The 27136-nt window shown below is 37.2% G+C and overlaps 2 protein-coding genes across 7 annotated transcripts in view; both read left to right on the forward strand.

Moving 5' to 3' along the window:
* The window catches only part of KLHL5 (kelch like family member 5), a 61983-nt gene extending 43519 nt beyond the window's left edge, over positions 1-18464 (forward strand). For all 5 annotated transcript variants that reach the window (XM_027888576.1, XM_027888577.1, XM_027888573.1 and 2 more), the window contains 7 exons: positions 3063-3275; positions 6984-7170; positions 8053-8277; positions 8567-8729; positions 12309-12521; positions 14695-14866; positions 16932-18464. In XM_027888576.1, the coding sequence (XP_027744377.1) occupies positions 3063-3275; positions 6984-7170; positions 8053-8277; positions 8567-8729; positions 12309-12521; positions 14695-14866; positions 16932-16988 (1230 nt within the window). In that variant the 3' untranslated portion in view covers positions 16989-18464. The remainder of the gene's footprint in view (positions 1-3062; positions 3276-6983; positions 7171-8052; positions 8278-8566; positions 8730-12308; positions 12522-14694; positions 14867-16931) is intronic.
* Positions 18465-18664: 200 nt separating this feature from the next.
* WDR19 (WD repeat domain 19) overlaps positions 18665-27136 on the forward strand; it is a 47762-nt gene continuing 39290 nt past the window's right edge. The window contains exons 1-8 of one of the 2 annotated variants that reach the window (XM_027888536.1): positions 18665-18715; positions 20161-20252; positions 20336-20401; positions 22706-22831; positions 24552-24667; positions 25279-25394; positions 26425-26505; positions 26792-26904. In XM_027888536.1, coding sequence (XP_027744337.1) covers positions 18710-18715; positions 20161-20252; positions 20336-20401; positions 22706-22831; positions 24552-24667; positions 25279-25394; positions 26425-26505; positions 26792-26904 — 716 coding nt within the window. In that variant the 5' untranslated portion in view covers positions 18665-18709. Of the gene's footprint in view, positions 18716-20141; positions 20253-20335; positions 20402-22705; positions 22832-24551; positions 24668-25278; positions 25395-26424; positions 26506-26791; positions 26905-27136 lie in introns of those variants that run through there. The other variant, XM_027888537.1, reaches the window with a different exon arrangement.

The following is a 27136-nucleotide window of genomic DNA, read 5'->3' on the forward strand; positions in this document are numbered from 1 at the left end:
ACTTATTTTTTATGTGCTTCAGATATTTTCTTGCTCTTTTCTTGTATCAAGTCCAAGGCAGACCTGTGGTTAAGAATATCAGTATTATTCACACTGCAATTGCTGAAGGGTGAAATTGAGGTTATGATATGAATAAGCAGTGCACAAGCATTGAGCATGGGGACTGCATGTCCCTTTCTTAGCTAATACATAAACCTCAGGCTACTAATTTGATAAAATTTCCAAGCTCTTTGAGGAGCTAATCTGGGGGTTGGGAAACTGTTTACTTTCAGGACCAGAAAGCAAGGGGTTGAAATTGCAGACTGTTTGTTCTCTGAAATATCCTGTTCTTCCACAGAGAGTTCCCATAAGAAGAAGGAAAGAAAAGGCTAATAAGGAGGTTAAGAATGCTAGGAGATACACTGGCTCCTCCTTTTTGTCTTCAGAATCTCTGTCTGTAGAGGAAGAGGAATTGTCAGATTCTTTTTATAAAAAAACCCAGATGTAGGACAAAGAGTGCCTGTATTCCAAGTGGAATGCTTTGATACTCAGCTCAAAAGGAGTCTCTGCTTTAAAAAATAGAATGGGAGCAAGAGGAAGTTGAACTTATTCCCATCAGAAAGCAATGGTCTGCAAGCAACAAGAAGGAAAATCAGGCTTTTTACACACAACAGCTGTTGGAGTGATGAAATCCAGTTGGAAAAAACCTTTCCAAAGAGGATCCCTGACTGACTTATGCAAGATCAACTTGTTATTGCCTTCAGAAACAAAAGAAACTTTCCATGCAAGTGCTTTCCCCTTCCTCTTCCTGTGATCTGGATAGACAATATCAAAAGTTTAAGGTAGTAAGTGTTGGCTTTTCTCTGTCAGAGCTCACTGCCTGTTCATTCAGCAAAACTGAAAGCACAGCTCCACCTTGCATACTCTCTAGGACAGAGAATCTACAAAAAAAGCAGCCAGTGGAAAAAAATTAACTCAGTGGAATCTGAATTCCTATGAACTGCATGTTTAAACTCTGGAAATAATTTTGATCATTTCTCAGCTTTAATTTTACTCCCAGGCATTCAATATCAGAGGGAAATAAAAAGCAGTGCATATGTAGTGGTACTGAGTATTGGTAGAGTCCTTTCACTGTTTTTAATTTATGTATTTGTTCATTTTAACTTTCATTCTGTAATACAGAATAAATTAATTAGAGAAGAAAAGACAGTTCTATCTCCCTTCTTATCTACTTCAGTTTCCACTTGAAAGTGCTACTTTTATGTAGACAATTGGATCTCTGTTGTAGGAAAGCTTTTCAGATATTAAATGTAAATGTTTCCTTTCCAAATACTATTCAGGAATAGAATTATGTACACAGATAACGTTTTCAATTATTTTCCTAATTTCAGCTCCAGAAGTACCTCTAGAGTGGAGTCACTTTGATCTTTCCCCTTAGACATCTTGTAGCCATCGTATATACATCTGGCTTTCATGTAAGGTGGACTGTTTACTCCTTATTAGGCTTTTTCCTCTTCACTCAACTTTTTTTTTTATTAGTCAGTATCTTTGGAGTACTGACTTATCAATAGATTAATGATTAGACTAAGCAATAAAAAGGAAGAAGTGTTAACTGTTTTGCTTTGTTGTCATGATGCCCATTGCATATGCAATGGTAGTAGCATATACTAACTGTATGCTAAACTACAAACTGTACTGTAGATTTTGTTGCCATTTTGAATGCTAAATTCAGACCTGTTCTGCAGTACAGATCCTGCTTCTGCTCCCAAGTTTCCCCCTTTTTTTTTAACCTAGAAGTCCTATTTTTTTCCAATATGTATGTGCTTCTAATCTACATTTTTTTCATTAGTGTGCAATTCTTTCTTTTTAAATCATTAAAGAAGAGACTAAATAAGGCTAATTTTGATATTAGGCCCCCAGACTTCCCTGTTGCTGGATCTAATATGCTTTGTCCTCCAGGTGTTTTGGAGGTGCGTGTGATGGCAGAACAAAACCAGCATCCCGTTAGTTGCCTCTCTAGCAATCAACAATGCACTTAATAAATCAATTGTAACACTGTTATTGTCATGAAGTTACTCTCAGTTTTGAGTATGTGTTTAGCTGGGGTTTGAACTACCAAAATATAAGCATATGTTGTGATTTTACTTTTCTGCTTTTACTTTGCTTTGCTACCTTGTAAAGGTATATGGGGAAAGAGGATAGTCATGACTTCACCCTATTCTGTTGTGTTCAGGTTTTTCACTGTAAGATCTTGGTGCTGATTGTGTTTCTGCATGCTTCTGCTATTTCTGCCTGTGTTGATGAGAATCCTTACAGAATATGCTGCGAGTCCTCATATTATGAAGTAATGGGATATCAGTGTAGGACTTGTTACATAATGTGAATTTCTTATTTTGAAGTGAGGATTTGTTGTTGAAAATGACAGGGTAAAAATTAGAAGATAGAATCCTATCAAAGTAAATATTGTTAATACAGCGAGGCATGTGCAATATTGTGGATGGATTCTTTGTATGTTTTGCTCCCCAGTCAAGTTAGATCAGCTGTATAAAACCTAGAAAATAGTAAAATAAACTTAAAATAATCCATTTTAAATCACAATAAAATTGTTAGCGTTGTTTATGTCCTCTGAAAACTTAATGCCATAATTTCATCTAGCAGTAATGAAAACAGTTACATGGGCCCAGTTGTAGCATGACGTGCTGTTTGCTCGACAAAGCATCTTATGTTGTCCGCAGGAACCAGCTGCATCTGTTTAACTGTACTTCAGAAAGTATTTCTTCACTTTGCAGTGCCAAGATAGTACTGCCTACAACCCATGGCTCATTCCTGTCCATACCCTTTCTCCTCTGTTGTTTCAGCACATCTGTCTGTGAGACTGAATGACTGAGTCCGGGAAATGATCAGGGGCGAAAATAATTCAGTCTTTTTTTTTATTTTTTTTTACCTTTTTTTTTTGTCTTCCTCCCAGATCAGTTCTCCAGTGGTACAACTGAGAGACAGCACGAAGAGAGGGAAAAGAGGGGAAGGTGTAGTAGGTCTTCAAAGTATGATGTCACCTGTATTAAAATTCTTTTCTTTTTCAGGAAAACTTCATGGAAGTAATTAGAAACCAGGAATTTCTATTATTGCCAGCCACTGAAATTGCTAAGCTTTTAGCAAGTGATGACATGAATATTCCTAATGAAGAAACTATACTGAATGCACTTCTTACGTGGGTTCGCCATGATTTGGAACAGAGAAGGAAGGATCTCAGTAAGCTCCTGGCTTACATTAGACTGCCTCTGCTTGCTCCACAAGTAAATTGTTCAGTTCCTCTCTAATTTATACTATAGTTACAGTGGGCATAATGTCTACAGCATAGATACATTGATAGTGGCAAATCGTACAATTCATATTGATTTGGATTCTTAGAGCTGCACGTAAGGACTCAGCATGGTAGTTTTTGTCTGTTTGTGAACCGCAGTGTATTCTGATGTTAACCTGAGATCAGTCAGGACACAAGAAGGGGTGGAACTGCTAACAAAAGGTTGCTTCTCTTGCCTATAAAAACGCTTATCCAGGATATGTTAGTCACTGCAAGGTGTGACCTTTTTTAATTTCTTCTTAATGGAACTTGCACAGTTTCTTTGGCTCATTGCATTTCCTTCATACAGTTACAGCTAGGAAATGCAATTTGAATAAAGTGTTTGGAGTGATTTTTCTTCTATTAACCCTTGATGAGCCATCATTGGGTACTTCTTGTTCTTCCCAATCAATACCACTTCTCCTTTTTGGACATTTACACACAATGTTGAGGAAGCCTTGGGCTCAGTTTGTTTAAATAGTTGTGAATTACAGTTTTCCTAGTCCTGTAAGACTAACTAGTCTTGTTAGTGTCATGTGTAGCATTGTATTCATTATCTGATAGCACGCATTGAAACTAGGTTTGATTATTTTTATTTGGTTTTTCCTTTCTTCTCTTTCTTTGCTGGACCTTCTTTACTAAAATTTAACGCTTACTATATAGTCAAAGGATTTTGCATTGTGCTCTTTTAAATGCAAAAAAAATAGGATTTTCATGGAATCCAAATAACAAGTAAAGTTCGTTAACACAACAAAAATGGAGTTCAGTTAATTCATAGTGATAAATCACATGTACAATATTCTGTGTATTACCTCTAATCTGATGTCGTCTTGCTGGATAGTAAGATTCACTACTAAGCATTTTAGTATTATTTCTATACTGATTAATATATATTCAGTAGTAGGATTTTCTCAGTTGCGGCCTTGACTTTGTAATTTCACTTTTTCTATAAACATAACACAATGTAAGCCAGTTGATTTGGAGGAAATCATTCTTTTGTTGAACATTTAATTAATTGATAACTAAGTAACCCCTGCTATATTCCTTTTACTTAATTGACTCATTGAAACATGTTTAGAAACTGAAAGTACAGAATTTATCCCAGAAATATGTACTGAAATCAAATTATGTCCACTTAGTAAGTGATTGGGAAAATAGCAAGATGAAACACAAAAGCAATAAACAGTATATTTCACTTACTATTTTATGTTCAATTTTTCATCTCATCTCCAAATATATACTTACATTTCTAAAACAAGATTTTTCTGTTACCTTTTTGTTTATTACTTTCTTTAACAAATTAAAGTGTTAAAGCTGTGATTTTTTAATATGGAAACAATTAGTGCATGGAGTAAATTAATTTGAAGTGCCCATAACAGTCTTAATGCTTTCAGAATCACGTTTTTCTTCATGATGACATGACATGTGATCTGACAGCAAATATAACATAATGAAAAGCTTTTTAGTTTTATGGTTGATGAGTTAAAGATATTTGAAAGAAATTGAATTAGAAAATTGAACAACTTGCTGAAATCAATAACCTTGCAGGCAGAGATGCAAAGAGTATTGGATTCATGCACTTTAAAAAAAAGCTTCAAGATATACTGTGAAACTGTAGCACTGAAAGCAAAAAATCGTATGAATTGTTAGCTTTATTGCTTGGTTTTATGCATCTCTTTGAAGACAGCGTTCTGTCATCTGTCCGGTTAATGCAAGCAGCATCCTACATATCTGTAAGTCTCTTTTTGTTAAAGATGAATAGTTGCCAGCTTCATAAGCTGTAAGGTGACAAATAGTCCCTCTCTGATAAATAATGAAAAAGATGATTTAGGAATTTCTGAATTACAAGATGGCTCCGATTTCTTTTAGGCAGAAATTGTTATTACTTATTTGTCTGCACTACCTTTCTCCTTATCAGGTTTACAGTTACTATGATTTCATGCTAACACTTCATTTATAAATACTGTTAGAAGTGCTTTTAGGGGACAAAGCTATGTAAATAATAAAACTTGGAAAAAAATTGCTTTCATTTCAGTAGGCCCATTCCAAGTTCTTTGAGTGAAGAACGTTTATAGTAGTTTTAGTTTCAAGAGCCTGCAGGTTAGATTGCATTTCTTTTTAAATGAGATGAAGTTGCTTTCAGAGACTGAGACTGTGCTGTGAGAATTTCTTTATAGGTTGAGGGGGTTAGAAGCTGTAGAAAATGTAGGTTGCGTCTTGTTGTTGCAAAACTCACATTCCCACATAGTGTTGCTTTAAATATTAAGCACAGCTTGTCTATCATAAAAATAAATTAGAGGTCTGAATTGGTCATGTTGTGTACAAACATTAGTTTTCATACATGCAGCTGTGATGTGACCATGTCTGATTTAGGATGATAGTAATTAATTGATTTTTTAAATGTATATTTTTAAACTGTGCAACGGGAACAGTTTTCATCAACTATTTTTATTAGTGAGAACATTAACCAAGTGGAGAAATGCTACAAAAGTCTCAGTTTTCTAAGAAGTCACTGGTGAAGGGTTTTGAAGGGGTTTTTTAGTCTGTGTGTGTTATTATGTTTTCTGACATAATTTGTGTTGATTTGCTGTTCAGGTTTAGCAGTGTGTACTAACCTGTATCTCTTCCTGAAGCATGGTTGTCATATTTGCTGCTTGGCAGCCCTAAGGCAGCTTTAAGCCAGGGATGTTCACACCATGTTGTGCACAAGTATTCCACAGCGAGTCCCTTTGGTGCTCCTGATGAGTAATGTCACTGCAGTTTTGTACCTGTTGTTGGTTGGCTGTCAACAGCCCAACAATAACAGCTCATTCTGATTTGTGGACTTGCATGTCTAATGTTCGCAAAGTGTTTGGATTTTGGATTTTCAGAAGTATCTGCCTTTTTCTCGTTCTGACAACTGGCCCAGTTCCACTGGGGGACTTCACTTGGTTTTTTCTGTCTGATGTGAGGTCACATCATGCAGCTCAGAACAATGCCAGTTGCCCAGACCTGTAATAATTAGAGTCGTGACACTTAACCCTACTAATAATTTTTTTCCCTGCAGCCTGACAAACATGGAGTACACACCACTCTAGAACCTTTGAACTTTGAAATTTTATTTAAGTCAGTTTATTTAACAGATGCCACATTTGCTTGCATCCTTGGTCTAAAATTTTTACCGAAGGATTGTTGTAATTGATACACTGTGATCTGGATTACTGTCAGAGTGAAGAATAGAATGTATATTTAAATATTCAGCCTGTGCTGAAGCAGCTTTTACAGACCCATGGATAGGGTGAATGTAAGCATGAGGTTAAACTGACTGACATACCGGTAGCCTGATTCCATTTCCTTGAACATTCCTGCATGGCACTGGAACTTGAGGAGATTTTGTTTCCTTCCTTTGGACCATTAAGCTTAAATCACTCACTAAGATCAGATGGCCTTCCTTTTTTTCGAATTGTTTTATTTATTTAATGACTTGTCTTAAAATGGAAAGTTTAGTTTATTAGAAGTTTATCTTTACCCTAGTCTTTTTTATATGACTGTTTTGAAAATACAGAGATTTTAAATTGGGCAGTGGAAGTCTTTGTGTAAAATATTATCTTGATAATCCTTTTTTTATTCTTCTTGTGGCTTATAGCAATACAGCTTGTTTGATTTTCTTTCTTTTTTGCAGTTTCTGGCAGATATGGAAAATAACGCACTCTTTAGGGATGACATTGAATGTCAAAAACTCATTATGGAAGCAATGAAGTACCATCTGTTGCCAGAGAGACGACCTATGTTGCAAAGCCCTCGCACCAAACCTAGAAAATCTACAGTGGGCGTGTTGTTTGCAGTTGGAGGAATGGATGCAACAAAAGGTATTGGCTTTTATAATGTTTAGCTGATGAGCTGGGTTGGTTCTTTTTAAAAGAAATGTTTGATAGATGTTTTTACTACATGTTAATTCTAAAATTCTAGGATTCTGCAGTACAGAACATGGAACATCTGAAGTGTATACTGTTTATTAGGTTAAAAAAGTCTATGTATCTTCAATAATACTGTAAACATTCTGGAATTGAGAGTTCTGATTGATTTGAAATTACCAAAGCAGTAGCTGATTTCTGAGGAGTAAAGTGTTTAATTGAATGAAAACTAATCTTTACTTACTTGAGTGGGCAGTAATTTGGAAAAGGAATAACAGAAAGGGCACAAAGGTGAGCTGCACATGCTATAAAAAAAAAAAAAAAAAGCTTTTTGACTAATTGTTAAATAGTTTTGTCTTGGATTATTTTTTTCATAGACACTTCCATACTGTTTAATGGTAGCTAGAAGAGATCTGGCAAATTAGAAAAGCTATGTCAGAGAAAGTTGTTGTTTTAAAGTTAGGACTTTTAGTACTTCATGCTTACCTTCATACCTTCAGCTTTTTTGTGCAATATGACAGAAGAGTTGATTTCAATATATAATTGCATTTCACAAGGTTTGTTTAATATTCCTAATATTTCTATTTCTAAAGACTTGACTCTGCAAAGCAGTTAAAAAGCCTAGGTTTTGTCTTGAAAAGCACTGAGAAACTCAAACTCCTTTATAATGATGGAGTTAATTGCTGAGGAAGTCAAAAAAGACTATTTGTCTACATTGAGTTAAGAACATGATGCAGGATATCATGATATCTTGTGGGATCAGCATATTTCTGAAATTAAAAATATCCTAATAATCCTTTTTTTTTTTTTTTTTTATATATATAACTTGTCATTCAGGAGCTACAAGCATTGAAAAGTATGAACTCCGTACCAATACGTGGACTCCAGTTGCAAACATGAATGGACGAAGATTACAGTTTGGAGTTGCAGTCTTAGATGATAAATTGTATGTCGTTGGTGGCAGAGATGGACTGAAAACATTGAATACTGTGGAGTGCTATAATCCTAGATCAAAAACTTGGAGTGTAATGCCACCTATGTCCACTCATCGTCACGGTCTTGGTATGTACAGTATGTAAAGGCTGAATGCACATTTTTAAAAGGTTATCTGTTTTGGTCAAAAAACATTCAGAAATGAAGTGTAGGGTGGTGAAAATTTTGTTTTAATGTCAACTGCGTATTCAGTGACTTTTCTTCTTCAGATTGTATTCAGTATTGGCTGCCAACAGGAAATTTCTTTTTTCTTTAGTTTTTTTTTAGTATTTCGTGGTGCACACTGGACTGTCACTAGGAAAGTGTGATCTTTATTCCCCTTACCTAGAAGTGATTGTTTCTCATATCCGTTTTTTAGGAGTAGCTGTCCTGGAAGGTCCCATGTATGCTGTAGGAGGACACGATGGCTGGAGCTACCTGAATACAGTAGAAAGATGGGATCCACAGGCTCGTCAGTGGAACTTCGTAGCTAGTATGTCAACTCCAAGGAGCACTGTTGGTGTAGCAATATTAAATGGAAAGTATGTGAATATTTTCCAGTTTAAAACCTCATTATTTTAATTTAATTACAGAACCACCCTAAATGACTATTAATAATATCCCTTGATAAATACTTGTTGTTAGCTTTAAGAGCCAAGTTTCTTCCTTCACAGAAAAGATACTGTGATGGGTCAAGCAAGCTTCTCCACAGCACCACAGTACCCCGTGGTACCTCTTATGAGTACCATCTTTATGGGCTAATAGTTACAATCTCCTTCATACTGAAAGGAGTAAATGGTTGTTCTCTTTCACTGAGACTCCAGTGATTTCCTCTTCCATTGAACATTTTAATTTTCTTTGGCAGTTTGAACTGAATTTTGGAATTTAGATTCCAGAACTATTGCAAAGTCATGGAGGAGTACTCATGTTGTATTGTGTTAACTCAGAACAGTAAGCTCTGGCAAATTAATCTAATCTGGAGTGGTATCTGAAATCTCTACAGCTCTTTTTCAATGAAAATATGCCTAATTCTTAATACAAAGCATATTCAGACAACTGGGTTGTTTTACGATGCAGCCATAGGAAACGGCTGGAAGGGACTTCAAGGAGTTCCTTAATCCCCTCCACTACCCCAAAGCTAAATCAATTATATCTAAAATGTCAAGTATTAAATGCCTTTTGCTGATTTATATTATTATTGTTTGTACTATCCAAAGTGAACATTGAAGATGCATCTTTTCTTTCCCACTTGCACCAGCATTTTGTATTTACAGACACATGTCCCCTGAGTATTCTTTCATCAGGACTGAATAACTCCAGCTCCTTCTGTCTTTATTTGTAGGCCATGATTCCTAGACTTTTGAATGATTTTTATTATTTTCCTTTGGGCTAAGTGTAATTGTCCTATAGCATCTCAAAATGTACGTGTACTTGCGTCAAGCTATTAGGAAAATAAAAATCAGTTGGAATAACAGAATTGTAGAATAATTTTGATTGGAAGGGGCCTCTGGAGTGATCTGATCCAATACCAACTCAAAGTAGGACCAACCTTAAAGCTGGATCTAGTTTCAAAGTTAATTGAGGTAACTCAGGTCATTTGAGTTTTGAATATCTCCAAGGATGGAGGTTCAACAGCCTTTCCAGGCAACCTGTTATGGTATTTGACCACCATTGTACTGAACATTTTTCTTCTAATTAATACTTAGTAGAAATTTCCCATGTTTGAACTTGTCTTTTTTTGTTCCTCCTTTCTCTGCATACCTCTGAGAATGATCTATCTTCTGTGTAACATCATACATTCATCTGTGTAATATTCATTAGGTGGTTGAAGACAGCAGTAAGATGCCTCCTAAGGTGTCTCAAGAATTCTTAAGGCTGTACAAGGCAGCTCTCTCGGCATCTCCTCCTGTGTCATGTTCTAGCTCTCTCATCATCTTCATGACCATCAGCTGGACTTGCTCCAGTGTGGCAAGATCTTTTTTGTGCCAAGAGCCTATTGCATTAGAGTATGAAATTTGGCAGAGGATAACGCCCTTGCATTCCAGCTGGTCCTCAAAGATCAGAGGGGCTGGGTGCAGCTGGCCTGAATTTCTGTTTATAACCAGTTCAGCGCTGTAAGTCTGATCGTGTTCAATAACTTTCACAATCATAGATCCACTAATAGTGGGGCTTATTGAAGCAACAGAAATACAGATTTGGAATTGCTGTTGATAAATGCTCTTACTGCATCAACGCTAAATATATTAAGGCTAGCCAGTGACTAAGCTAAGGTAGCAATTCAAGCTAAATTAACAAATTTCACTTCACCCCTAATTAAGCTTAGTTTCACCTGGATATGCTCTGATGCAGAAGAAGGTGCAAATCTTACAAAAGAGGTGCCCCTGCTTTGGGGGTGGAGAGAGGAGCAAGCCTGTTGACTTGTCACCAAAATGGGATCATAGTCTTGTCCTCTCAAATGGAGGATTACCATACTACAGGAATACCATAGTAGACAAAGCTCCTGATTTACTGAGTAATAATGTTATTGTGGTGGAATATTTGCACAGTTATCCACAAATTTTCACTTCTTGCTTATGTGCTATCTGACACATCTCCCTCAAGGTACTTGAATGTTGTCAAGTAGCAAAAAGCTTTTCATACTCTTTTTATTTTTTTTTTTATTTTATTTTGGAAACCTAGTCTCCTGGTAAATTAGGAGAGCTGAAATGCACCTACAAAGGGTTCTGTGAGATCTGGAACAAGTTCCAAGAATGAGTGGAAACGCTCAGGAAGGAGGGATGAACTTGAACAACCAGCAAGCAAAGTTCTGTGGCCTGCCTTGGAACTGCAGTCTCAGATGCCTGAGTTAGGTCTAAAGCTTCCTATATATTCATCAGAGGATTCCTGGCGTGGTGAAAAGCACCAGAATTAAAGCCTTCATTATTATACAACATTGAGTAGACTATTAATGGAGGCAACAACACTAGATTCCTAGAGCTGAAAATCTTAGAAGTGCATGCAGCATTTCAGCTGCAGGAGCAGTAGTTTCTGCACTTTCTAGTAACATCTGTCTGTAACTTGCTATATTTCAGATGATTGGCTCAAAACCTTCACATAGAGAAATTAATATGTGTTTCTCCATGTCCAAAATGGGAAGTCACTGCATAAGTGATCAAAACTCTGTCATGTTTTGGAGGAAGGTAAAGTGGGAGACTTCATTTAAATGTTACATTGCATAAAGTCATGAACTTTATGGAACTGAAACAGAGGTTTTCAGTATCCTTCAGTATATTCCTTAGGTTAAACAAGTTGTATTACTAAACATGGGAACTTCCATGGAATTTTTTTTAAAGAGTATTGAAATCGTTACTAGGAACTACTAGGTCAATAAATCATACTTAAAATATATTTGTATTTAAATTTGTTGGTCAGTATATTTAAAAAGCCAAGGAACAGTATTAACAGTGGGCATCTTGAATAATGCTTCATGGTAACTGTTGTAAATTGTTCACAGTACTATTATATACAGTATCTAATGTTTATTTGATTATTTAACCATACTATAATGTGCCTTAGGCTCTGAAAGTATTTCATTAATGTTATTTCAGGTGATCTCTCTTACTGGATTTTACTTCTGATGCCTTACTTCCTTTCGGAATGGCTTCTATGTTCCTACTTTTCCAAATACCAGAGCTGGGCATGTCTGCCTCTATGCCTAGATCAGTCATAAACTCTGTGCGTAAACTCTTTATCCAGTTTGATTATTTGATTAGTTTTAAAGATTCATCAGCGATGGGTTGCTGCTAAACCAACTTTTTTCATTCTAGCCCTTGAAAAAAGTTGAAATCCTTTATTAGTACCAAATGCTAGAAACCTTTTTGTTAGGACTGAGCAAATTGGGCCACCTAGTGGGTGTGAGGGATTTAACATAGTGCTGGCATTCATGAATTAAAGCCCAGGAAAAGACTGGAGAAGAATCTTACAAAATCTTACCAGAGTTTTTGCAATGGAACTGTGTATTGAGAGTTTAAAGTCTCCTTCTAAACTTCCCTTTTTAACAAACTTTTTAAATCCTTCATATTTCACTGGAAACTGCCTTGTTCAGGTAACATTTAATTATTTCTTTCTTTTTTACTTTATAGGCTTTATGCAGTTGGTGGTCGAGATGGAAGTTCTTGTCTTAAGTCAGTAGAGTGTTTTGATCCTCACACCAACAAATGGACTCTCTGTGCTCAGATGTCAAAAAGAAGAGGTGGTGTGGGTGTAACCACCTGGAATGGGTTCTTGTATGCAATAGGTGGCCATGATGCCCCAGCATCAAACTTAACATCCAGGCTGTCAGACTGCGTGGAAAGGTAATATCGTAATGAAGGTGTGTCCTGCTATGTGATTCTAATAGTGCTAGTTGATGGAGTGATTTATGGAGAGACCTGTGAGTAGTAACCTGTAAAATAGTTGTGTTATCTTTAATGGAAACAGAGGAAACTTACATACAAAAATATGTTGTGTAGTCATACTATGATTCAATCTCTTACCAAGATAGATTATTTAAAGCAAATTCTCCCTAATGCAATTTTATTGAATAAATTATGGTTGATAACTGAGAACTTCGAATTGAATGCCTTTAAAAATGGAGCAGAACTTTTTCCACATGAGAAGTCTGTATCTATTCATATATCAACTTTCAAAGGAGTTGACAGGTTTTACTTTTTTTGTATCCCTTGATGACACTTGAAAACTGACATGTAATTCAGTCATTCCTAAGTTGCTATGTCTTTATGTAAAGTGATTAATGAATGACTGTATCAAAATTGCAGAAGCACATGTGATCTATAAAATAATTTTTAAAAGATGGTAAATACTTCATAATGCACTGGCATTAAGTCTTTGGTGGTATTTTAGGTATTTCTGAAATATGCTTTAATTCTCTCCCTGCCCCCCACCCCAAACTGTAAAACTCTTCTTCTTTCCTGTTATCTCCCAACACTTACAGTGAGTCTTCATCACCCATATTCTCCTTTTACTAAATTTATTAATGCCAGGAGATATGTTTCACTCTCCACCAAAAAAATTCCAAACAAACAAAAATAAACTAAATAAACTAAACCAAACCAAACCAAAATAAAAAACTACACCACGAAAAACATCCTCAGAGAGCTGTAGTTTTCAATTTTTCAGAGTCCTAGGAGATCCAAAAGTATAGTGTGGCCCATACCACTTAACCTGTGGAATTTTCACTAAAAAGACCCCCAAAAAGTTTGCATGTACAAAGCTACATCTTAGGAAATACCAGATTTTTAGATCAATACAGCCAATTAGAAGCCCAAGAGAAAGTAATAGGTGCTTGTGTTTTTCTACATCAGTATTCTCTGAAACAAAATTACAGAACACGTGACTTCAGTAAATAAGAATCATCTTGTAATGCATTTTGTTCTTGCTCTTTAAGTGGACCTTCAGCTTCATGGAACTAGTTCCTTTCAGAAATTACCACGCTAGGCTTCTGAATATTTGTCCACCACTATATTTGCAATAAAAGTTGTCTTTCTCAGATAAATAAAATGCTTTATAAATTATAAAATAAACTGAAAAGTAATTTCTACATGTAGCTTACTAATCCCCCTCTTCTATTTACATATGTGCGTCAGGTAGTTTTTCTATGTTATGATTATTTAATACTTTGATTAAAGAACTGCAGGTAAAATTGTTGGCGCTCATTATCTCTATGCTCTTCATGCAAAAAAATTAAGACTAGTATACTCCAAACTTTATTTTAGCAAGTGTGACCTAGATGACCTCTTAGCCAAATAAATATTTTCATTGTATAGTTCTTTGGAGCCCTTCAGAGCTCTGTGATTAGATCACTACTTCTGTAAGCATCTGTAATCTTAACATCATTTCTTTCAGCCAAGTTAAAACATATTTCTTGACCTAAATGTATCATGAACTCTCCTATGTAGTTCTCAGTTTGACTTGTAAAGACCGTTGATACTGTTCTGCAACCACATTTAATGTTTTTCAGTAAACTGTCTGCCATTTACTGTGCTGAGGTGTCTGATTTAAAAAGTGCTGTAAAATATCTTAAGGGGTTTGCATCTCCCCCAGAATTTTTTCAAACTGTTGTAATCTTTCATGGCAAGTAACTCTTTCTACTACCACACTGAATTTTAACAGCCTGTGCTTTGACATGTAGTACTTACCATTTAAAGCAAGCACTTGCTCTACTACAGTGTAACAGCAGAACTGTTTGTGCAGTGATACGTTTAGCCAAAAAAAAAAGTAGTAAAGCAGCTATATGTACATGTCTGTATTTATACATGGAAAACAGCACAAAGTAGATACCCAGATAGTACTGTGTTACCAGATGACTAAGGAAACATGGGGATAGAATTTGAGGGGGAAAAGTCCTTCAAAGTTAACACCCAAATTTGTACTCTCCTGTATTCTACTACCTGACAGCATCAATTCCAGTACATTTTTTCCTGTTGAGCTTTGGCAACAATTTTAGGCCTAACACAAATTATCTTTTAGGTATGATCCCAAAACAGATATGTGGACTGCTGTGGCCTCTATGAGCATTAGCAGAGATGCAGTGGGAGTATGTCTTCTTGGTGACAAGTTGTATGCTGTTGGAGGATATGATGGTCAAACATACCTTAATACAGTGGAGTCTTATGATCCCCAGACAAATGAATGGACACAGGTATAGTTTCTGATCAGACCATGCACTACTATTAATCTTGTTATTTCAAGTGTGCCTGTTTTTACAAGGAGAATTCTTCTTCTCTAAAAAGCACTTTCTTACTAGTCTGTTTTGAGTCTCTGTTTTTTTCCTTTGTGTACCCTCTTGAGATGACTTACCTTGAACAAACAGTTGTTAACTTCTAATAAACTGCCCTTCTTTCTTTGGCAAGAGTATAGGTATTTTCTTTGACAATTTCAACTAGTTTTAATAAAATGTATTGACATGTTCCCCAAACTGTCATAAAGAGTTGTGTTTATATGACTTCCCATTCTGAAGATAAGTGTTAAATGTAGATTAGTTTTAGCTCTAATACGTCTCTCAGCAAGTTCATTGATTTCTTCAAGGTTTTGGTCATCTTTTCATAAATAATATTTCCTGATGTTAATTCAGTGTTCAGTGTGTGCAACCTTCAGAAAGCCTTTTCCCATTTTTCTTTTTGCAGCTTTAAAAAAAAATAATTCTTCAGTTCACAATCAGAAACCATTACTGTCGGTTCAAAGCTTGGTTACCTTTATATAGCTCCAGGAATGTACCTCTCTGTTGGAAAGCACACACAAGGACACCCTGAGCTGGCTGTCCTTTGGTATCTAATGCTATTTGAGATACCCTAAGGCATTTACATCCACAGAAGGCTGACAGATACAGTATAGAACCTGTGGGAGGCCAAGCTCTGCTGGAGTCCAGTTGCATACCAGAATGAATATCCAGGCTCATCTAAAATAGCATCAGACACCAGTATTTAGGCAGCTGAATTCTGACCACCTGAATATGCTATTCCAATAATGACCCCAGATTCTTATTCAAAAAGAGAAGTACATTGCTGTCTACCAAAATCTCTGTAACACAGAAAACTCAGCTGTCCATTTCTCCCACTTCATCCTGCTGCAAGATCTTAAAACACAAGTCATTAAGGAGGCTCATCAGAGCTTGGAGCCTTCACTGGTGCTGGTAATGATAACCCTGGCATTGTTTGTCCTGCTAAAAAACAAACAACAAATAGTCTACCAGGGGACAGAAACTGTACTTCTCACCAGGGCACCTAAGTGAATTTTGCATGATGTCTGTGTGGTGACCACCTGTACGTACCTGTGTATCCTTAGCCTTGACCCTCTATATCTCACTGAATACCATGATCCCAGTATATAGGACAGTTTCAAACCCTTCCTAGAGGGTTTTGGAAATGTTTGTGTACCTTCCTTCTCTCTTGTTATGTCAGCAGTCTGACACTGCTTTAATCCACACACAGCTCAGAAGAGGTAGTGGAATTTTCCCAGATGAAGTTTGCCAGAGCCACAGACAGCCCAGGATAAGTCTATTGTTCCTGGGAAAAAAATAAATAGCGGAGTTTGCATAAACAGCCTTTTTTGTCTTCAGGATGATCTCTGTATGACTTGATGTGCTATTCACATGCACTCCAATACAGTGAAGGTTAAAAGGGGAGGCTAAGGTGAGTGTTAGAAACTGCCACCCTCTGTTTAAGTCCAGCAGAATTTCAGCAGAAAAGCATCTTGCCAGAAGGAACTTCTGTTTACAATTAAAGAATAAAGTCCGGGAAATTATTCTGATTTGAAGAACTCTTAACAGGATTTTGTCAAATAGTCAAGTGAAAGGGAGAGGTTGCCCCTAACATTTTTGGCATTTTCTGTTTGTGACAAATGCATCGTTTTGCCAATCATTTCTGAGTTGTCAGACTACCCAGCTCAGGTGTCCAGTTTGTACTATATCAAAGGTTTGTACTGTATCAAAGGTTTCTTTTTCCTGTGATACTGAATAATTGAAATTGTCAATAAGAATTGCTTGATGTTCTTGAGGCTTGCTATATATTTCAAAATGCTTAACTATTATATAAAATATCTTTACCTTTTCTGTGAGTTTGTATCCAATTTTGGACCAATTTGTAAGTCGCATTAACAGAGCATGGGTGATATTGTCATTCTACTGAAGCTGTACAATTAGGGGGAAAAATTACTTATAGCTGACTGCATTTATCTCATGGATGGTTGCTTTGTTTCTTTATTTACAGGTTGCACCACTATGCTTAGGAAGAGCTGGAGCATGTGTTGTGACTGTAAAACTGTAAATTATTTACCTTCGTGAAGGTGACATTCTCCTGCGTAGACTCAGACAATTCCTTTTTCCTCAAGCAAACTACCAGCGCACCAACACCAGGCACGGGATACTTGCCACAGCAAAGTGTTTTGTCTGAAGCTGATGTGAACATGTTGTTCGTATGGACCAACATTAAGCACTTTTAAAAAAAATTATCTTTGTTGCTCCTATGTTACAAGAATTGTATTTGTAAGAAAATCAGCTGCAAACTGCTGGTTGTCAGCAGAGGACTTCTGTTTAAGAAGCGTGAAGAAAATGAGTGAGCTCACTATAATAATCAAATGTTACAGATCCAGGACCTTGATTTCCCTAAACAAGCAGAGGAATGATGCTATAAGTGGATATACTTTGATATATTCAGGTCTATATCTGAGTGAAACTGTAGGATTGGACCCCATATATTTAATTTGCCTATATAAACACATTTGGCTACAGGTAACTGAATGATTACAACACAGGCTGACAAACCAATGCAAACTATTGTAAATGGCAGGCATAACGCCTGCCTTGGAAATGAAGTTGTGTATTTGGTGAATCTTTTGCACTTTTCATCATCATTCCTAGTTTAGCAAACTTTTTATTTAACCAAAGCCTTATTTTAAGTATTGTCCTATTATGCTAACAGAAACCTGCTATTTAATAATTTTTGACAGATATTTTTGACATCTAGTGTACTTTTTGGATTTTCAAAGTTTTTATGCAAGATGCAGAACATCATACCTTTTTCTCTACTTTGATTCTTATACTTACTTTGCTATTTTTGTGAGTTATTGGAAGAATTCTAAAGTGTGATTAACAGTTAACCGATTTAAGTTTAATATTTGCACTTTGGAATTTTTGAAGCATTCCATTGCATCTAGACTAAATACATTTTTACATGAGGCTTTGCACTACTTTGAAATGTATAATTTTATAAGATGAAGAAATTGTCTGTCTTTCCTGTAAGGTTATTTAAAAATGTAAAGGGCCCAATCCTGTAAGATGCTTGACTGCCACCACTTAGGCATGTTCAGCATTTTACAGGACCGTGAGTGTGCCTCGCAGGACTGTATCAAATAAGTTACTGTATTTAACAATTACCTGTTCTTTTCAGATACTTTGCAATTTGCCTTTCTCGAGCCCTATGCTGTTACACCAAATTGCTTTGAATGGTCTAAATGTTCTCGGGAGAAGCCTTTTTGTATTTGCTTTTCCGTGCCTTGTCCCTTATGTTTCCCAAACAGCACCGCGTGTGAAAAACGGGAAGATGTGAACTCATTGAATGGTTTTTTTGGTTTCTTTTTTTTTTTGAAAAATTTGAAGTGTCCGATACCCGAAGTCCTTTGTACATTTGTAATTTTAAACGTGTATTTTAACGCTCTCGGCGAACTATTTATTGCTTTAAAAGAAATCAGTGAGACATTGCGATGGAAGTTTCGCAGTTGGAATACAGCTGATCTCAAGAGGCTTTGTTGCTGGGTGCGTGTGTGCCTTTATTCCCTGGATCGGAGCCCGCTCTGTGTGCCCGCACTCTGGGCACACCTCCTTTCCCCACAGTGCTGCCCACAGGCGGTCCCGCCGCCCGCGCCTCGGGGGCCGGGCCGGGCCAGGCCCTGTGCGCCCGCCCCGCCCTCTCCGTCTCCGGGGCGACCGCGGCGCTGCGGGCGGGCGGCGCATGCGCGGGGGCGGTGCTGGGCCGGGCGCGGGGCCGCGATGAAGGTGGGTCCGTGCGGCCGCCGTACGGGGTTCTGGGGGCCGCGGAGGGGCGGCGGGCGGGGGTCCGATCCCGGGGATGGGGGAGACGGGGAGGGAGGGGCGGCGGGGAGCGCCGGCCGCCAGCAAAGCGGGGAACTGACGTGCTTGCTCGCGCTACCGTGTTTGTTTTCTTTCTCATGGAATGGCTCAGGTTGGAAGGGAGCTCATCAAGTTCCAACCACCCTGCCTTGGGGAGGAACATCTACTAGACCACCAACCTAGTCTTGGGCATTTGTACGGAAGGGACACCCACAACCTCCCTGGGCAACCCGTTCTTCTGCCTCACCACACTCACAGCAAACAACTTCCTCCTGATGTCTGATCTAAAACTCTTTCAGTTTGAAGGCATTCCCCCTTGTCCTGTCACTACACGCCCTTGTAAACAGTCTCTCTATCCATCTTCCTTGTAGGCTCCCCTCAGGTACTGGAAGCCCACAATTAGGTCACCCCGCAGCCTTCTCTTCTTCGGGCTGAACAGCCCCAGTTCTCTCAGCCTTTCCTCACAAGAGAGGGGCTCCCTCCTTCCAGTCGCCTTGGTGGCCCTCCTCTGCACTCCTACAAATATTTTTCCAAATCAGCCGTAGCTGTCCCATGTCATTTGTGCTTGTGGCATGTGGTGGTTGTATTTTTGCTCTCCTTGTGAGTAAAATGCAAATCCAGTGAGAAGAATGCCTCCGTTTACATTCATCCAAAAGAAGGGATGGGAACTTTTGACAAAGACTTGAGCAAGCCTGGCAGACATTTGGACACAGGGTGGACACCGCATGTTTGTGTTTATTGGATGATGTGGGAGGAGTGTAAGTCAGGATAGCAAGCTGTGAAACAAAGTTGTGGGCTTTATCTTACACCTAAGTTACAGAAAAATCTGTACAGGTATTGTGAAAGGAAAAGGAAGTTCAGAAACTTTTTCAATTGGAAGTCAGAATCTTTTTTTACAGTAGGTTGCTTTAAGGTCTTTGCTTTTCAGACCCAACAGTTCAGAGTAACAAAATGGTTATCTGTCTTTAAAAGATTAAATGTTGATCCTTCTATGTCTGGTCACTGTCTGGTCCCAGACTTTTCCATGAAATTTAGAAAACTGCTAGCATTCTGGTCTTTGAACTGGAAGGGGAGAGTCTCGTGCAATTTCTTCTTTCTTGTAACTAAGAGAAAAAATATTAGTTGTGATAGAGTCACAGGTCTTAATGCAGACACCCAGTATCAGAAATTTCCACTGAAACCAAAAGATTTATTATGTGGAATTTTGGTACTTTGGTGCATTAGGAACACGCAGAAGTTGTGTTTGGATTGGTTTGAGGTTTTCTTACCTCCACAGTACTCAGTTCCTAACATGTTCTAAAGCTGTAGTACTGTTATATGCTTATGATTTTAAGATGTGTAATTTCCCATGTATGTTTTTTTTTCCTCAGCAAGTATTCAGTCTGTATGAGAAAGCTTGGTCTGGTTCACCTGTGCAGTTTGCTTGGCAGAAAACTTTAGGAAATTTCCTTGCTGTAACAGGGTAAGATTGCAAGTATTTTTTGTGTTTATCCATAGAAATTACTGATCGAGAAGGGATTTATTCTGTGTGTTAATCTTTTGTAGAGGTGATCGTGCTGTGAAAATTTTTGATCGTCATGGTCAGAAGAGAAATGAAATCAGCCTACCAGGGTAAGTACTAATATGGGTTTAAATTAGGGTTTTTTGTTATTTTCTTTAAAAATGCTTATCTTCTAGTGAGGTGCTTGGACAATGGGAGAACTTTGTAGGAAGAGATACTATTTTGGGTGAACATACCTGGAAAAGAAGACAAACTGAGCATGTATGGAATCTGAGGCAGTAAAAGCTGAAGTCATAATAAGCTATCAGGGACAGTAAAAAAATATATGCTCCTACCCAAAGCAGTCCTTATTAGTAATAAACTCAATCTGTGTCATTATATTAGGAAGGATCATAATGAGATTGTATATGATATATCCTCGTCACGCTGACTGCAACTGCATTCTTGCTACTGTCCATTTTCTAACAATTTGTTATTGTAGCTTTACTGAGGAAAGATGCCCTTTTGGTTTAGTGCTTCTGTTTATATCACTGCCATAATGTCTGTGTTGGCATTTTTGCTTTAGATGGAGAGGGTACTTCTGAATTGAGTCTCCTTTTTTTCCTGCTTCTCAAACTTTTTGGTTCATGTCAGCCAGTGGTGTTGGAGTGTACGAACTGGATTCTGTTCAGATGAAATTTAGAAAGTCGTGTACTTTGGAAGATGCATCTAAGTTCTTAAAGACAGTCAGACCATAGAAACAGGCTAGATGTGACCCAGAGGAAACTTTGCTGGGTGAAAACAGTGTGACATTGGGCCATCATATCATTTTGCTCAATAAATATACTTGTATTGGGCACCATTACTACCTGATGTAGCAAATTGTTTTCATTTGTGTTCTGCTCATTTCTTCTTACTATTTTACCTGCTTTTATTTCTAACAACATGATTAATTTTGATTAAGGCAGAGCCCTCAGGCCAGGTGAAACTTCTACTAAGGCTTTCAATCTGAGGCCTCCAGTCTAGAGTCTAATTTTAATTTCCAGAACTCCACTTGCATATTCCTGTATCATTGGCAGATATGAGCTAGATTCACTTAGCTCCCAGAGAAGTCTAGAAATCCAGTTTTTGCAGTTCACGGTGGTTGCCACATTGCACCAAACCAAGAGATTACAATTCTCATTATCTTCACCAGGCTCACTTGTACATCACATCTTGCTGTTTGGGTCAGGAGCCATTCATAATGTGGACTAAGTCAGTCTCTTTTGCTTGGTAGTATCAATAGTCCAGCTCGTTCTGTGCTGTTTTGCACCGTGTATGATAAATGCTCATTCTCTCCAAAAAACTGCTGAAAGTGAGGAAAGCTGTGTGGAATCAGAGGTGAACTCTGAAAAGAGCTTGTGTTGGACTGGGAATCCTCTGCTGTCATGTGGGTTGGTGAAGGTGGTGTGTAGGTGTGCCTTCCTTACTGATGGACACTGATAGCACCACCTTATCGATGGGTGGATGTGAGCCTGTCCTTGAGGGAAACATGTCAAGTATTCTCTGCTATACTTATTGATGTTACAAGCCTCTGACCATTATGTTGATAGAATTTGTTTTGTTTCCTGCTTACCAATCTGCGTTTTCCTCTGTTTTTTTCTTTTTTTCTTTGTTCCTGATGTTGTGATTGGCTGTTAGGTATTCAGGAGTGTATTTATGGAATAGACTTTCTCTAGAATAAACTGCTGAGGTTTTAAAAAAAAAGATGGGACAACCAGGGACTGAAGGCTTACTAAATTATTTTATAGCAGTTTGTGTAGAACACTTTTGAAACTACTTGCAGCAGGAGTTTTCATTTGAATGGTAGTGAGTGTGAAATTTTTCATAGAGCTGCCCTTTTAACCTGAAATTTTCAACTTACTTATCTAGAAAGAGTGGTGTCAGATGGCATAGGTTTTTGGTCTGCAGCATATGTGCTTGAATACATGTTGTGAACAGCACTGTTTTCAGTTCACTAGAGACTTGTGGATAAGCCTGCTCTCCATTTCATTATAGGAGCTTTTTGCAAGTAGAGGTTTTTCCTGCTTCTGCATAGGTTTCTTTTCCAAGTTTGTTAGGCTTCTTGAGAAAAATAATCCCAACTCTGAATAGCCTCTAATGAACCAGAACTTTGCAGGGGATTTTCACTGTCTTCAAAATCAAGGTGGCAGTAGTTCAAGTTCTAGAAGGTAGCGGTCTCTCTTTTATGACCTTCCTTTCAGCCTGTGTCATTTCAATGAGATCTGAAGAAGGGTGTGGTTGCTATAAAAGTACAGTTTACAGATAAATCTGCAATCTGTTGTGGGTTTGCATGGAAGAGAAAAGGAAGAACGGAGTTCAGCTGCATAGTTCTCTCTATTTCTGTATTGTTCTAAACATATTTTAACATTATTAGTGATTTCTGTTTTCTTCAGTAACTGTGTTGCTATGGACTGGGATAAGGATGGAGATACTTTAGCAATAGTCACAGACAAATCTAGCACCATATTTCTGTGGGACGCAATCACAAACAAAACAAGCCAAGTAGACAGTGGCATGAGGTAAGAAATTTTTTTTAACATGTTTTTTAAATAACTTTTCTTAGAGACTGGGAGCACTGTGACTTGATGTAGAGGATATATTGCAAGATCATTTTTTACTGGAGTCCTCATAGTACATATACTGTTAAAATAATATGCTACAGTTTGTTGCTAAAGTATTTTTTATAAGGTTGGCTGGTTTTGAAGTGTTTATTGTGGGTGGGGATTTTAGTGTTTATAGGGGTTTTGTTTCTTTCTTGAGTGTCAGCAGTGCCAAAGTCTCTAGAGAGCTCCTCTTAAATGTTTCACTTTTTGGTAGCAATGCACTGGCTACACTTTCTTTTAAGTATTTCACATTCCTTAAAGGGAATTTAAGGAAGTGATTTCAATTGTGCTAGGATTTTTCCTCTTTGATTTGTAAGGGGACTAAAACATTATTCCCAAAGCACTATTCACTGGTTTAGGATGGGAGGAGATATGTAAGGCGATCCTACTCTAAGGTTCAAAGCCTTACCTTTATGAATTTGGCTACAGGCTTCAAACTCTTCTGAGGTCTGCATAACAATCAAGCATTGGGTTAACAAATAAGCTTGGTTTAACAATTAAACTTTTGGCTTCCTTGAATCTATTTCACCAAATTCTTGCATTCTACGTAAACATTCTGTCTGTAAGAAAGAGAGTGGAAGCAAATCTGCCCTATGTTAAGGTGTATATACATGTTATGCTGTGTGAATGAATAGACCATACTGTACCTCCTTTTCATGTGTGAATAAATACTTCAGGGGGAAGAGTAACTTGCTAGTATGTAAGCAAAAAAGAATGTAGAAGGTACTTAGCAGAATGGAGTATTCAGTAATTGCAGTTCCTTCATGATCTTTCTCTCTAATATCAGAGGTAAATTTCTTACTGGAGGTAGTCTTGCTAGAACAGTATTTATCAGTTTGAGTCCTTAATGCTTCTTTTGTCACAGTGTTATCGCTGAAGCAGAATAAGCACTAAGACACATAAAGGGTGTGATAATCAGGCTTTTCTTGTATCCACCCCTTTCTGAAATTAGAGAAGCACAAACAAAATCCCTCATATGCAACCCAAATATATGTTGGAGGTCAGTTTACATGTCAGTATCTGAAATTTGTTTCAAACCACAATTACATGCTTACGGTAAAATTTAAAACGTTCCGAGAGACTGCACTAATTAGAAAATTCTGATTGAATTTTTTTTTTGCTTAAGAGGCTTTTTTCTTTTTAACCTCATGTATAGTAACAATCTGTGAAGCCTTAAGTATCCATCAAAACAGGTCTTGCTGGATCTGAAACTTCAAGTTAAAATGGATCTTTCTAGCTTCCTTATTACATTGACTAGAATGAGACCTATTCGCTCTTGAGTTGAAGTACAAAAAAAATACAACAAATGACTGGAAAATTTCATATACCTTCATGGAATCTTTGAGTAAAGCTATGCATTTGGCCAAATGAACTATCAAAAACTGTTGATGTTTGCAGACACATTTCCGTTTGCACAAGTCATGTTACATCACCTCATACAACTTTTTTATTACTCTTACTACTTTGTGTGTACTTAAATATTTCTGGTATTTGTAGAGAACACCTGCTTAATTTAAAAATTCTTCTTGATCTGTGTGATTTCATAGAATTGCAAAACAAGAATACAAAATCTTTTCATATCTGAGCACATGAAAGCAGTCTTTCTGATAAAAAGTAAAAATTGTCTTCATTTCAGGGATGCAATGTCTTTCTTGTTATGGTCTCGAGTTGGAACTTTACTTGCTGTTGGAACAACAAAAGGAAACTTACTTATATATAACCATCAGACTTCTCGCAAGATTTCTGTTCTTGGTATGCGTTGGTTTGAAACTAATCTTATTCATGTGAAAGTGTAATTTTGCTAATATGCTTAGATTCCTTTTTAGTTCTCTACATGTACATGCTAGTAAAAAATGTGCATATACTCAACTTGCACCTTCTGATTTGTTTTCCTTAGCAGAGTATTTTTATAGTGTAGTAAGTAAAATATATATGTACGTGCTCATGGGAATATATATATATATATATATATATATATATATATATATATATATATACTGTCTGATAGGAAACTTGTGTTGCCTTTTTTGCAAAGGATATGTGTGGTTGTTCTTGTTGCTAAGTTACTCTTTCTTACCTGCTTGAAGTACCTCTGGGCATAAGGGCTAAGGATATAACAGTCCCCAGAAATGCCATGCAGAGAAATGGAAGAACAGGGGCTGTGCCGTTTCCTATAAGGTCAAAAGACTTCTATCTGGGAGTAGATTTTTTAAAAAAGGCTCTTGAATTTGTAGTTGCTCTGACAAGTTGTTTCACATTCTGACAATCTGTGAGTGACCAAAGTATATTTCCATCACAGATGTGTTTGGGGTTTTTTTTGTAGTTGTGTTCATTTGTGTTGTATAGGTTTCTTTCTTTTCCAGGTAAACACACTAAGAAGATTACTTGTGGCTGCTGGAGTACTGAAAACCTCCTGGCTCTAGGTGGTGAAGACAAAATGATTACTATAAGCAATCAGGAAGGAGATACTATAAGACAGGTAGTATTTCTAACCCACATTTGATTTTAAGGCATACTCCTTGTTCCCAAGAAAGCTGGGGCCTGTGGGAGCTTGTGCCTTTTGAATCCCACTGCTTTCAAGGACAAGGAGCCTTTGGGAAACCTCATGTAGGATGAGGGCATATTTAGAGTGGTTTAACAAAGATATTGGCTCTGATATGCAAGGATTATTCCTAGGCTGGACCTCCACTGCTTTGTTGAGAGCTTTGATTCCAATGCTTTCTTCAAGTACACTCAAATCCTCAAATTAAGCATTCTGTTTGATTACATACATCACAGTCCTTCCATGCAATGACAGTTGCTACATAATGTGTAAATGATTATAATTCATTATTTTTACTTCATTGAAATGTTTTCACTCAAAATTTTCAAAGCAGAAATCTTTTGTAGGTTATTTCATTTGCTTCCTTCATTGTTTCTGAATACCACAACTGGAGAAGAATACTCTAATAAATGTATTAGGCTGTGTCTGTGCTTTAATTTATCTGACTTAAGGAGTAGAAGCAGTGTAGCTGAGGTGGCAGAGATCTAAGCAAGGCTTGCTTTTTAGGTTTTGACTAGAAAAGCAACTAGACTGTTATCACTTGATGAACCTAGATCAGGTATGCCCATTTTAAAATACATTGTAAACATTTAACTTTGCCGTATTCTTGGTCTTTCTTCTTTGAATTTGCATCAGAGTGACCTTTTTTATACTGCTTCAGTTAGTACTGTCTGTGTAATACCATCTTGCAAGTCTTCTTCCTCATCCTTCTCTGTCTGAATTTGTGTATCTAACTGTTGCATAACTGCTTCCTAGGTATTTTTTCACTATATTCTGTGCTAACATGTCATTATGATCCAAACTGACATGTTTTCTCCAACATTTTTTCTAGGTCTTGGTACTAAATGCAATGACAACTTTATCTGTCTATCACTATATTGTACAGGGCAGGAATAATGCAGTTATTTATAATCAGTATTTGCTACATTAACTGTTGATTTCTCAATCTGAATTTTTTTTTTTGCAGACCTCAGTGAGCTCAGATCCCAGTGATATGCAGTTCTCAGTTATGAAGACTGATGAAAGAATATCAACCAGGGAAAGCACAGTAAGAAGTCACTACAAAATACTGTAGTTCGAGTGAGAGTAATCTACCTCCATGTGACCTGCTGCCTTTTCCTTTGAGGAAATGGAGCCGACTAATGCTGTAGGGAAAAGAATTGATAAAGATTCAGAATTCAGATCCATAGAATTATTATAGCATTATAAGGATTTATAAGGAATTATAAGGATTATTTGAAGTCCTAAATCTCATCTTTTAGTGAAGAAATAGGGCCTTATTTTAAAGTGATGCCATTCTTACCAAGTTAATTTTTCTCTTCATTCATTGGCAGGTAAGTGTAGTGGTTGGCAAGAAGACTCTCTTTCTTTTTAATTTGAATGATCCCGATAACCCGATTGATCTGAAATTTCAGCAGCCTTACGGCAGTATTGTAGCCTACAAATGGTGAGCACAACTTTCTTAATTAAGCATTGTGGTATTAACAAGCTGAATATTTTCCAAGTAGTTCTGATAAGTGCTGGAAACTAGATCATCTACTCCTTGCTCACACTGGATTTTTCCTGGACAATTTGTAGCCTTTTTAGTAATTCTTTTCTAAACACAAAGTAGTCTACATTGTGTAATTGTTCTACCTGATGATTCAATGGCTATAAAAGCAGTATTTTCAAATAGAATG

Source organism: Empidonax traillii, unplaced genomic scaffold (genome assembly GCF_003031625.1).
Source record: "Empidonax traillii isolate 1590-97213 ecotype Southwest subspecies unplaced genomic scaffold, ASM303162v1 scaffold240:size1935192, whole genome shotgun sequence".
NCBI classification, from domain to species: Eukaryota; Metazoa; Chordata; class Aves; order Passeriformes; family Tyrannidae; genus Empidonax; species Empidonax traillii.